This window comes from Urocitellus parryii, chromosome 10 (genome assembly GCF_045843805.1).
Source record: "Urocitellus parryii isolate mUroPar1 chromosome 10, mUroPar1.hap1, whole genome shotgun sequence".
Lineage (NCBI taxonomy): Eukaryota > Metazoa > Chordata > Mammalia > Rodentia > Sciuridae > Urocitellus > Urocitellus parryii.
The window spans coordinates 18,993,242-19,007,274 of NC_135540.1; the positions used below are offsets into that span (position 1 = coordinate 18,993,242).

Genomic DNA, 14,033 nt, shown 5'->3' on the forward strand with positions numbered 1-14,033 from the left:
ATATATCGAAGACTCAGGAGTATATTTTTGTGATGGCTTTTTCTGTTTGTTGTATATAGAACTTGTACCTAGGCCTTGAGGTAGGCATCAATTTAGCAATGATGACAAGTAAATTATATGTACCCTTACTGATCAGTTATAGTTCCCTGAATTTTTTCCCTGGCTACTGTACCATCCCAGTTAAATTTGGTTTGGTTTTTCTGGCTTTTTTTTTTTTCTGGCTCTTTTAAAATGGTTTTGTTTCCAGCTAATTGGTTTTTGCCCAGGCAATGTATGTCGAATCTAATATTTAAAAAGTTGATGGAGTAGCGAAGGCCTGGATCTAGGCATTGTTCTACAGTATTTTCAGTGCATTCTTTTGTTTATATTACTAAGCTAAAGTTAGCACAGATAGTACAAGGCTAGAAAATGGTGACAATAGTTTGAAAACAGGAAATTTTAGGCTTGTGTGTGTTTGGGACAGATGATCATAATGATAGAGTCGGTGGAGTGGAAACTTCCAGCCAGCCTGTTTTTTCCTTATTTTGCTCCATTAGAAAAGATAGTGCTTCCTGGAAAACAACCCGAGCACATGGTTCTCTTTTGTCTCTGCTTCATGGTTAATTTGTTTTTCTTTATTTTATTTACCCTAGTGGGATGATTATAGAATTCTAATATTTTTAATAAGTACAGTAATTCCCAAGGTGCTTGTTTTAGATATTGAAATATCTGAATACGTGACCATGAACCAACATGGCTTTTAAAGAAAAGTAAAACAATGTGAATATTCTAACCACCGGACTTACGGGAGGAGAAGAAATGTGTTCTCCTGTTTTCAGTGATCCCAGTTTTCCTTATTTGTTTGTTTTTAACCCTCTAAGTCCCCATCTTTAAAACAAAGTCATTATATTTTATTTGTCTAAGCCATTTCCTGACTAAGACTCATTCCAGATGTATCCTGGAATTCTATATTTAAAAGAAAGGTTAAATCCGCTAGTTGCAGAGGGATAGGATAGCAAGATGACACTTCCATGCATACATAAACTTTTGCATTTCAGTTTTTTTGTGTACATCATTGCCAGATTTTAAAAAGTTACTCAAATTTCTTTCTTAGAGCCATTTTGGGCATAAACTTTTAAAACATGTAATTTTTAAAAATTATAAAACAGTAAGTGGAAGCTTCTTGGAAAAATTATCAGACTAAGTATATAAAATAAGAAATGTGAAATTCGTTTGGCCCTCCCATCCCTTTTAAGTAGAGTTATCACAGTCAACAATTTGGTGTGTATCTCTTCAGACCTGTTTTTCTAAATATGGTTTGTTGTGTGTATAATGCACAATTATTTCAGACAACTGGAGTTATACCGCTGTACAGTTCTAAAACTTGCTGTTTTCATTTTCCAATTACCTTGTAGACATTTTTACATAAAGGTCCATTTCACTTTTAACTGTTTTGCGTAGATTTATTGCACAGTCTTCTCAATTATCCTTCATATGAAATTTACATTGAAACCTGTATTATAAAAAATAGCATTTGGGGACTGAGGACGGAGCTCACTGTCCAGTGTGTGCAAGGCCCTGGGTTCACAGCTCCCAGCACTGAAAATATATCTACATCTATATCTACCTATCTATCTGGTATTTTCAATTTGTAAGACACATCTCTACCTCTGACATTTTACAGATTTTTGAGATTGTACATAAATTTGAATTCTGCCAAATAACTCACAGTTAAAAGTCTCACTTCTTCTGATAGAAGTTGAAGTTTCTTTCAAGGGATTTTAAGTAGCAAGGCTCAGTGGTACACACATATAATCCCAGCTACTTGGAAGACTGAGGCAGGGGGATCCCAAGTTCATGGCCAGCCTCAACAACTTAATAATGAGAGTTATCTCAAAATAAAAGATAAAAAGGGTTAGGGTTGGAGCTGAGTGGTCAAGTGCAAGGCCTTGGGTTTGATCCTGGTACTGCCAAAAAAAAAAAAAAAAAGATGTCAAAATAGAAAGTTTCACTGCACGTTTTCCTCCCACACCTTTTTAGGATAATACAGGGTTAGTAAATTGCCATTGGTGAGGTTTCATAGGGGAAGGGCAGTTGGCTCAGGAAGGTAGAAAGTGCTGCTGTGCAGCTGTCGGGTCTGGGGAAACGTGGTCAGGCTTCATCAGCTACTGAGGGACCCTCGTGCTGTCACCTGAGTTTGTTATCAGGTGTGAGGGAGGGGCTACTGGGTGCTGCCTGCTGAAAGCCTAGAAGAGCAGGAGCACAGAGGAAGTCAGGGAAAGCTTGAAAGTTTTGAAGGATGAGTGGAGGCTCATGGGGGGAGGGTGATAAGGTGCTTCAGAGACCAAAATGAAAGGTAAAGCCTTTGGGTGCTCACTGCGGCCATCGTGGAGCTGAGATTGGAGAGCACCTGGTATGCCATCCCTTTAAAGGAGTTTGGACTTAATTACAACTTTAGATATCCCCCTCGCCCCCCTGAAATGTCTTCCTTTAAGTTCACTGGCTCTCTGCAACCATTCTGGTGAGCAGAAAACTTTAAGACTATCTTATCAAGGCTGTGTGCACTTATAATGTGTGAAATGCTGTCTCAGATATTAAAAAAAGGGGGTGATTAGGAATGGCCTCAGCTTCCAAGCTTGATGTCTAGTTGGGAAAATCATGCATAAGCATTTGGAAATGTAAAACACGCGGCCCTTCCCATCCCACCCATCCAGCGGCAGCAGCACAGGAGCCCACTACAAGGCAGAAATTGATGGGTGGTCGGGAGTTAGGGAGGAGATCCTGGGGTTCAGAAGCAATCTTTAAAGAGTGGACTGGCTTTGAAAGCTATTCAGAGATATCTGCCAGGAGGATAAATATTGTGAGCAAAAATAGGAAGATCCAGACAGCATTGGCACAGCAGAAGGTGTCAAAAGAGAAAGAATTACATTTTTTAAAAAAATTCTGTTTTAAGGAAAAACATGATTCTGTCTTTTGGTTAGAACTATGGGTTTAATCTTAGAAGAACGTCAGAATCACCTGCTGAGGGTTTAAAGCTACTGTACCCAGGTTTACAACCCCCATCTCTCTCTCTCTCTCTCTCTCTCTCTCTCTCTCTCTCTCTCTCTCTCCCTCCCCCCCCCTTCTTAAGTTTTTCTGGATGTTTCTAATATGCAGTCTTCTGAGTTGAGCACAAGTGGGTACCAATCCCAGTTCTTTGCCTGCCATATGTTAGCAGTTTCCTCAATAATTAGCTCTTCCAGGAAAGGTGCAGGGAAGGGATTAGGGGGTCTGGGCAAGCCATGGGCTGCATCATTCTCCACCACAGAGAACTCAGAAAACAGGTACACAGCAAGGACTGTGTTTTTCTTTAAAACGGAACCCATTTACCATTTAGACCAAAGAGACATATTTTACAAAATTGTTAGTAATATTATAACAACTAATAGTTTTGGATTAATCCAGGTGTTTTTTTTTTCCTTCCCACTAAATAAGGGGACTCCATCTGTACTTCTTGTCAGTATGTACGTATTCAAGCCCTGTGGTGTGATGTGAGGAGCCTATTTTAGCTTCAGTGTGACAGGTCTGTCGTCAGTTTAGTGTATTCAATTTGCTTAAGTGCAGAACATACTTAAAAGAACTGTTCTTTTAGAAGTGAAGTTCAAAAATACCTCTAATATCTGTACAGTGACACCTCTATCCTCGCCTGACAGTTCTTGAAAGGACTGGCCAGATTGCAGTCATGTCAACATTCCTGTAATGCATAGAAGGTGTGAGAACATGCATATTTTTATCCTTGCTTCAAAGAGTTTTTAATTGCACGTTTAGCAGACATGGACAGAGCACCTCCTTGGGGCCAAGCAGTGGGAGAAATAAGAGGAAAGGTGGAAAGGCACGGCTCCCGTTCTCAAGAAATGCAAATGTAGGACTGTCCGACACATGATGGGAAGGAGAATGAGGTGGGAGCTCAGAGCCAGAAGAGGCTAGGGGGAATTATATGCTGAGGGCTAGCATGTGTCAGGGCCAGAGGCAGGACACAGCAGAAGAACATCAGGGGGTGCAAGCCTTCGAGGTATGGTTGGAAGGCAGAGGGGCAAGGAGCAACGCTAGAAAGATTGGGTTGAGCGTGGGAATTAGTTGGAAGGCCCCATGTGCCCTCCTAGAGTTTAGGCTTGATCCTGTAGGCAAATGACAGTCACCAAGCAGAGGAAGCTGAGAGCAGAATGTGGTACTTTTGAGCTACATCAAAATGCCGACTTCGAAATAGAGTTATGTTATCACATCACTTATTCAACTTAAAATCGGAGTGACTGTTGCATGCAAGAAATGACAACAGAGTGAGTTTTTGCATCGTTCTTTACTGTGCAGACTTCCTGCCAATATCACCTTCATCACCTGCACATGATGGATGTCTAACAGTAAAAATGGGTTTTTGCCTGATTCTTACTTAAAATTGCTCTAAGTATTTGGTTTTGAAAGCTTCTAGAAAACTCGTGCTTTTTGTCCATTACTGCTCTGCAGGATTGGTGAGGCCAGTGTACTGCTTTCTCTGGGGCTACCAAGGCAGCGAGGATAAAAATAGGACAAACTTTAAGAATCCCAGATATTTTCAGATAACAAAGACTGATTTATGCAGGCTCGCTTTGTGCTCTGACCAAACATAGAGAAGCTTTTGTGCTGTGATTAGCAAGGGTGCTGATGTCAGTTCTCTTGTCAAGCATCAAGCTTTATTCTGTAGCTAAATTGTGCTTTGTACCATAATCCAGAGAACCTTTGTATCTGCCTTATTTAAGTGTGTAGTTTATGTAATTGCTTTTGTTTTCCAGTTTCATCGGTGCCAGATTCAATGAGAGTGACTCATTTTGCGACCGAGACAAACACTCACATTTGGACCATGTTAAAAATAAATAAATAAGTGGCAGGTGCTGCTTGGTGAAAATTCTGTGTTTTAGTGCGGTCATTTCCTGCTGGAAGGGTTCACGTCTGGAATCATGTCTCAGCCTCTGCAGTCGCTAGCCCAATCTCTCTTATTCCTCATTTTATGGCTGTTCCTTTCTTGGCTCTTTCTTTTAGTTTCTAAAGGCTTTGTTGAATTTGAACAATGGGATTTCAACAGGAAAGCAAAGGAATAGATAAGAGAAACCAAAAGAACACACACACACACCTTCTTTTGTTTCTCTGAGGTGTTTATGGATGTGCTTTGGTGCAGTGAGGTATCTTGTCAAGCCCTGGAACTCTTTTCTCCAGGGGAAGGGGTTTTGAAAGCACTCCTTTCTTTTTATTGTGACCTGTACACCAAATTTAATATTCTCAAAAGTTTTACAACTTTATTTTCTTAGGGGAATTCTACTTGTTTATTGTACAAATATTTCTGTGTTCCAGGCACTGGACCATGTGTGGGGTATGTAAGGGCGTATCAAGCAGACATGGTCACATTATCTTCTTGAACCTTTCATCCTGGCTAGGGGGTTAGAGGCTAAATAAATACATACAAAGAAAAACTGAATTGCAGACATATATAAATCACAACAGAGGCAAGTAATAGGGTCCCCAAAATTATACCCTGCTTTACCTTGGGGTTGGTTGGGTTGAGGGTGGTTGGGGAAGGAAAGGCTAAAGATAGGAATTGGTCATCCAAAGACCAAGGGAGAGAACAAATACTGGATTTAGAAAACAGCATGTGAAAAGTCCCTGAGCAGAAAGGAGTTTGGCCTCCTGTAAGCCACAATATCAAAAAAGAGAAGTGGCAATTAAGAGAGAAAAGATAGAAAACTGCATGTAAAAGATTATGAATGAATCATACAGGCACAGCTGTATGGCATTACTTAGAGGCCCAGAAGCCTTTGAGATCCTCATAAAATGCAGTATAGAACCTGATGCCTGTACTACTTAGCCTGAGTCATCAGGGAATGGAGGAATTATGTGCAATAAATTATGTAGTAAGGCATTTTAAAAAGATTTCCTTACAAGACATTAAAGTTTTAAAAAGTCAATTTTGTATTTAAAGACAGAAACTCCACTATCTAGAAAAATCACTAACCCAAAGATAGGATTCCTTGATGGACCTAGATAAATAATCTTCTTTTTTTCTTTTCCCTTTATTTGTCCACTAATCTCTCAAGTTTACTGCTTGAGAGGTGTGTTAATCAGCTCTTACTGCTGGGTGTGGTAGTGCATGTAATCTCAGCAACTCAGGAGGCCGAGGCAGGAGGAATCAACCTAGTGAGATCCTGTCTTAAAATAAAAGGGGTGAGGATGTGGCTCCGTGGTTAAATATCTTTGGGTTCACTTCCTGGTACCAAAAAAAAAAAAAAATCAGCTGATACTGTGACAACACATCTGAGAAAAACAAGGAGGAAAGATTTATTTTGGCTCGAGGTTTCAGAGGTTCAATCCATGATCAGCGGGCTCCATTGTTTCCCGGCCGGTGATGAGGCCATACCTCCTGGTGGAAGGGTGTGGCAGAGCAAAGCAGCTTACCTCGTGGTGGCTGGGAAGGAGAGAGTCAGAGAGGTGGAGAGGGAGACGAAGGGACTGGGGACAAGAAATACCCTTCCAGGGCATGCCTCAAGTGACCTACTCCCTCCAACTAGACCCCACCTCCTGCGGTTTCCACCACCTCCCAATGGTCCATTCATTTATGAAGCCATCAATGGATTAATCCACTGATGAGCTGAGAGCCCTTGGTCCAGTCACTTTCCCAAAGCCCCACCTCTGAACAGTGTGCACTGCGGACCCAGCCTCGAACACGGGAGCCTTTGGGAGACCTTCCAGATCTAAACCCTAACAATAGGGAAGTATCTGTAGAGAACCAACTCACAGATGGTTTCTGTTTATTTTTAAATAAATAGGAGTATATTGAATGAGTGGATTTTTATAACCCAGTACCAGATTTGTGTGAATCTAACATGTTGTGACTTTTTAATATTATCTAAAACATCTATAGAACTCTATTGTTCTTTCTCCTTCTGACACCAATTCTGAACTTTTTCATTTGAACTGCAATAAGAAATTAACTCGATGTTTTAACATTCTGTGGCCTTGGTGATTTTTTCTTTATTTATTTACTTATTTATTTTTTGTAAATTTGTTAAAGGATTGCAAGTTTTTCTGTAAAGGAGTGCTTATCCACTAAGCAATATTTCTGTAGCTACTTATCCAGGGTGGCTGTGTTAGTATTTATTTTCATTTATGTTAAATATTTTCTCCACAATTTTTTTTGTTATTTTACACAAGGCATTTGTTTATTTATTTATTTATGGCTTGCTTTTCTTTTTTAAAAATTTTTTTCTCCACAATTAGAAAACACCTCGAGGGTAGGAATCATGAATTTCAAACTTGTCTCTCTTCCCCAAAGTACCTTGTACAGTATCTTCAGAAAATTCAATTACTTGTTGAGTAATTCATTGATTTTCTTTAATGGATATAATTTAAAGAATCTCTTAAAACATTAAGCCTAAGGGTATCACCCACATTATGTTGGTTGTCAGTTGTCCACATTACTAGAAGGCTGTGTGGCTGGTTTGTGGATTGCTCAGGGTCCCTTCTTCCTTATTTTCTGTCTCTGCCTCAGATCTTTGCCAGAGCTTCCTAGCCCCTCCATTAGGGAACCACAACTCAAAATCAGTTCAGATCAGAAGTTTATTATACAGTTTAGTGGAGATGGAGGCAAAGACGAAACAGCTACCTGAGAAGTGTGTGTAGATTTTAGTTATCGATCCTCTTTTTTTCCCCTTTCACATTTTTTTTCAGAATACAGTGAAGCCATTTTTGAAACTGTCACTACAATACTTTTTGTGTTATATTTGCCAGATTTTATGAAACAAAAAAACACTCTATCATGTCATACTCATGGCTTTCTCTATTGCCTTGGATGATTTTAAACTTGGTCAATAGTTTCTTATAAATAGATAATATATGTTAATGAAGACAGAAATGCTGTTTGGGGGAAAATTGGCCTATGTTAACAGCCCCAGCAGGAGCTGTCTGTCTTGGTCTGATTAGACTGTAGAGCATGGAGCTCGTATACCGTGATGAGTAAAATCTCTAAAATTCCTGTAGGCACAGGGCTGTCATCATACCAGTTGTCACTGGAAAAGAGACTTTCTCTTGCTGGTCCTAATTTTCCAAGACTAAAGGATTGTGACATTGTAACTGGTGCTCAGAGTCTGTGGGTGAGTAGGAGGAACAGTGAGAACATGTGCCTTCAGTGGGGTTCATAAAATGTCACGGTTCTCTGCCCTTCCACTTCCCGGAATGTCCTCTTTGGGCAGTCTAACCTCGAATGTTCTGTCAATAAGAGTACAGAGTGTCTATTAGTAGGTGATTGAGACTTGTGAGCCTGAGAGGAGACAATCTGAGTTTTGTTTCTAGGCACAGATGTTAGGGTTAAGGACTGATAAAGAAGACTCCATCATTGGATTCTGCTTTTATTATTTGATGAAGCACCTTCATGTGTGTATTTTATAGCAAGATATTAAGGCATGGAAAATCATTGCTTTAAAAAAAATGTGGTAAAATATATACAACATACAATTTACCATTCTATTTTTTAAGAATACTGTTATTAAGAACATTCACATTATTGTACATCCATGACCACTATCCATCTCCAGAATTTCTTCATCTTTCCCACCTGAAACTCCTCATTCTCCCTTCCTGCTGTGAATGTGACTACTCTAAATACCTCACATAAGTGGAATCATACTGTAGTTGTCCCTTGGTGAATGGCTTATTTCATTGAGTATCATGTCCACATTAATTTTTCCCAGCATCATTTATTGAAAGCATTACTTTTTTATATGTAGTGAAAAACCAAACCTTCATTGGTTTGTTGACTTGATATATCATAGGATAGTTAATAGAAGATACAAGTATATATATCAGAAAGTTCTTATGAGAGATCAATAAGCTTTGGTGTTCAGAGTGGAAGATCATCCTATGATAACTGAAAACCATTGCGACTTTTCTAGATGGTGCATTTATAATATTGGCTTGATAAATGTGTAGCTTCTGAAAATTTTTCTCTGCAATTAATACTAAGTGGTGATTTTGGTTTTTTCCTAGGCATGGAAGAGGAGGTGGTTTGTGTTACGCAGTGGCCGTTTGACTGGAGATCCAGATGTCCTGGAGTATTACAAAAATGATCATGCCAAGAAGCCCATCCGTATCATCGATTTAAATTTATGTCAGCAAGTCGATGCTGGATTGACATTTAACAAAAAGGAATTTGAAAACAGCTTCATTTTTGATATCAACACTATTGACCGGATTTTCTACTTGGTAGCAGACAGTGAGGAGGAGATGAATAAGTGGGTCCGCTGTATTTGTGATATCTGTGGGTTTAATCCTACAGAAGAAGGTAAGTTCAAGATTTTATTACCCGACTTCAGTTCTCCGTTTTTTGCGATGTATTTAGAGGTGCCATAAAACTCCTTGTTAATTCAGTTATACGCTGTTTTGTTTTGCAATAGGAACCTGACATTTGGGGAAATCATGGAACTCTTCCTTAATCAGTGTGGACAGAAACTTTTTTCCCCACAGGTTTGAGAGAGACTTAAGAACCATCGCAGGGCAGTGGATAAGTAATTGTCCTGAGGAAGAAGGGGTCAGGAGGTCATTCTTAAGTGCATTTATTGAGTTTTGACATTAATATTAAGTTGGACTATTTAATAGTGTTGATATATGACTGTTTTTACCGATTAAAATGTCAAAAAATTTATGCTTCATCTCAGTTCTTTAGGCATTATTTTAAAAACCACATTAGGTTTTAAAGTTATGAAGTAGCCGAGGTGATTATCAATACCTAGGAAAAGCAAATGAGAATCAAGCACAAAACACAATGAAAAAGAGCACAGAGAAGGAAGAGGGGGCTCAAGGTATGGATAAGCAGGAGTAGAGGACAGTTTCCCAGGAGAGGAGTTGCGGGTTGCAGGCTTGGAAAGAAGTAATGTTTCCATGTGGGTGGAAACAGCCCTCCAGGGTTAGGCACCTGGGAAGGAAAGAACTCCGAGGTGGAATAGGATCACACTGTGCAGAAGGGCCATGGGTAAAAGAGGCAAAGGGACAGCTGCTTTCAGATCTTGACTTTCCTGGAAAGAGCTCAGCTGAGTGGGTGGGGGTCTCAGGTGGAAGTCTTGTTCAGGTACTCTCAGAGCTGTTTGACCACTGAGTCCCTGTCTGCTTCTCTTCCTTTTCAAACATGCACTCAGAACCTGTGTAGGGGACTTCGATACAGATTTAGTTTTATAGAGCCAAGAATCAGAAATGAAGGTGTACCGAGGTCTTCAACCTTGGTGTCTTCAACTTGTCCCCTGTATCCCTGGGGGATGCAGTCCAAGATTCCCTAGTAGATGCCTGAAGCACCTGTTCAGGATACTACTGAGGATACCATGAGGTATCATTGTGATGGATCTTCTGTTTAAATCATGTGGCATCTTATAATTGTTCTGTGGTTACTGTTGTTCCATTTCCCTGCTGACTTTTCAATTTGGAATTTGTTTGGGGGACCTAAGAGCAGAATTCCATCTCCATTGCTGCCTGCATAGATTGAGCTGATCTGCAAGGCTGAGTAGAAGTGTTCTTTCATGTTTCTTGGTTCTTTTTATAATCTTCTGAAATATTTTAATAAAGGAAATGAAATGTGTCTTAGAAGATGTGCATTCTTCTTTCAAGGAAGGTGAATGTCTGGTTTTTGGAAGCCTATTCAGTATTGGGTAAAGTTGAGAACTCCCAAAATAAGAATTTCTAAATGTTTGTTTATGAGATTAAATTTGCAAGTTTTAAGGCACAGAGTCTCTGGTTTGTTTGACCAACTTAAAATATTTCTTACCATCCAGGAGATAAATGAACAAGCAATCAGATCTGGGAATAACAAAAGCTTGGTATACTTTAGAAAATGGATTCATTAGTTCACCAAAATTTGGGTTTGCTAACACTCCATTAGCAACAACCTAACACTCCATTAGGTTGCAGGTGCTCGTTCAACACACACATATTAGGTGACGAGTTAGGGAGACAGATGGTAAACCTCACTGACATGGAACTGAATATCTAGTGGGAAATTATTCCTTATAAAAAATGTCCAAAATAATGCATTACATTTGTTGATGGGTGCAAGTTCATGTGTGTATACTACACGATCTAGTAGATGATCCAGAATTATAATACCTAGTGATAAGTGCCCTGCACTTAGATAAACATAGATGGCAGCAGCTCCTAATTTAGTCCTGAGGGTCAAGAGAAGCTGAGGTAGTTTTAAACTGCTCTGTGACTGTCACCGATCATGTACTGAGAACTCTGGTTTTGTACTTAGCGAAACATTTCATTGATTTTAGAAGTCAGAATCACTCAGTCACAATGTCTGTTTTCACTTTAAAAATGTTCTACCAGTATAAGGAGTGGTGAAGTTTTAAAACTTAAAAGCTTCAGTGACCTTTTTGGTGGCAAACTCACTAGTCCTTACAAAGCACATTAGAAGTATATTTGGGTTGAATGAAATTCTTAACTTTTGAACCTCTTATCAAAGCAATATACATAAAGGGTGAGCAATAAAGTATCAATCAGGTTTATTATGTATGGTTTGTGACTTGGTTACCAACGGCAGCTGTGCTAATCACATATCATTTTTATCTGCACATTAAAACAAGCCCCAGGGACTTTTAATTTGCTAATACTTTCTATAGTTAGTTCAGAGATATATTTATATACAACTGCACTTATGTTTTAGATTCTATTATTTAGATTTTTTACAGCTTCTTCCTGGACATCTGCCCCCAAATAACCTAATTAGAGCTGTTTGTAATATAGTGAAGTATATATTGAGGTTATAGGAAAAAATTGTATAAAGTGAACTGTTCATCATTATGTAGTATCATAATGAAGTGTACTTCATTGTACTCTACAGTTTAGGTTTTTAATATATAGTGGCAAAAATGCTATAAAACTAACTACTATACTTCCTAATGCATTTGTAGTGTAGACTAAATACCTTTTGAAAAAAAAATAGCCTAGCATGAAGAAAGCTTTGAGTTCAATCCCTGACACTACATATATACACACACAGTAAATGAATAAAATAACATCTAAAGATTTGTCTGAAATGCTAACAGCAGCAAATTGCTATAATACTTTGTAATTGTATTCATACAGTTTAATATAAGGTAAGAATCAAAATAGCTTTGTTCTTCCATTAACCTTATTGCCTGGTTTATATTCCCTTTTTTCCAACTAGACCTCTCTGCCCATCATGAACAGTATTTTTGTTTTTACCTAGATCTGTCCCCTGTGCCCTGTGCTCTTCCCGTTTTTGAGGGCTGAATATGCTCCCACTTTGAGCTCAAAAAGTGGTCAATAACATGAGATGATTTTCTTCACTGTGCTAGTTTCAGACCAGATGTTGGAAAAAGTAGACTGTGCTTGGATATCAGTCTGAGAAAATAACTATCCACAATCCCTGTGAGAATAACTAGTTTTTCCCTGAAAACAAAAGGAAAGGGGAAAAATCTGACCTGTGTTTTGATTCCAGGAACCTCTCAAAATATCGTTACCATGTTATTTCCGCTGCCCCAGGTGACCACTGCTATTATTGAATACTCAAAGTGCTGGCAGGCTGTATCTGTTTTTAAATTCTAGCTCATTGAACTGTGTGTGGTTCCTATGAATGCTTTTCTTCAGTAGATTTGAGGGTAGAAACTAATTTCTTTTGTTTTTCTTGGAAATGTGCAAATTTATTTTTATTTCCACACCACCAAGGTGGAAGCTGTTAAATCTGCTAAACAAGTCCTGGGAAGCACAGCTCAAGGGCTATAGGAAGCTCACTCAGTTCTCTACAGGCCTCTGGGCTAATTTTAGGATGCAAGATTAGAAAGTTGCCTCTGAGGTTTTTTTTTTTTAATTTTTTTTTCAAAATGCCCAGATTATAGTGGCTTAATTAAAAAAATAAAAAGTGTGATTCTCTGTTTTGATATGCTTCCTGATAGACAAGCATATACGATTATATATACACTTCCTTTCTTAGGAAGCAGCCGTTCTCAATCGAGGACTTTTAAATTTCTTTTTCTTTACTTTTTTATTGAGTTTTTAATTGCCACTATGATTAGTATAGATCTTAAATGTATTGTTCAAAATAGCTTTATATATGTATGTTTACTCATAGAGACGTCTGTATAGCTGCCCAGTATTAAGAAATAGAACATTTGCACTCCCCTGAAAGTTTCCTTTCTGCCTCCTCCCAGCAGAGCCCCCACCCAAATGTATTTTTATTTGCCTTTTGCTTTGACTGCCATCCATTCTTTTTTGCCTATTCTTCATTTATTTCTTTTTTGTGTGTTACTGGGCATCGCACCCAGGCAGGGCCTCACACATGCTCTCTACCACTAAGCTACATCCCCAACTCTTTTTCTTATTTTTTGAGACAGCTCAATTTGGAACCCTTCTGCCTCAGCCTCCCAAGAGCAGGGATTACAAATGTGCACTTGAGGCTGAGTTTTACTTTTTTTTTTTTGTACCAGGGATTGAACTAGGGTCATTTAACTACTGAACCACATCCCCAGTCATTTTCTTGAACTTCATGTAATGGAACTATTGAGTCAGGCTTCTGTTTTCCAGTATTAAGTCCACAAGACTCATCGAGGTTATAGCATGTATGCATTTCTTCATCTTTTGCAGCATTCCATTGTGTGAATACCACACTTTATGGATCTGTTTGAATGCTGAAGAACATTTGGGTTGTCTTCAGTTTTTAGTTAATATAGCTGCACAGAACATTCTTATGTTTTGGGGTTTTTTTGGGAGGGGGGTACTGGGAATTGAATCCAGGGCTTCTAAACCATACAGCTATATCTCCAGCCCCTTTTTAATTTTTTTTTTTTTTTGAGAAAGATTTCATTAAGACCTTAGGGCCTTACTAAGTTGCTGAGGTTGATCTTGAACTTGAGATCTTCCTGCCTCAACCTCTCAAGTCACTGGGATTACAGGTGTGCCTCACCATGCCTGTCTTACATGTCTTTTGATAGATATGTCTAATAAGTTCTTTGGGTATATATGCATGAATAGAAATGCTGCATCCTAGGTAG

At 38.8% G+C, this 14,033-nt stretch overlaps 1 protein-coding gene across 4 annotated transcripts in view; it reads left to right on the forward strand.

Annotated features, from left to right (window-relative positions):
* Gab1 (GRB2 associated binding protein 1) overlaps positions 1-14,033 on the forward strand; it is a 119,484-nt gene that overhangs the window by 67,487 nt on the left and 37,964 nt on the right. For all 4 annotated transcript variants that reach the window (XM_077803413.1, XM_077803414.1, XM_026392725.2 and 1 more), the window contains exon 2: positions 9,025-9,319. In XM_077803413.1, coding sequence (XP_077659539.1) covers positions 9,025-9,319 — 295 coding nt within the window. The remainder of the gene's footprint in view (positions 1-9,024; positions 9,320-14,033) is intronic.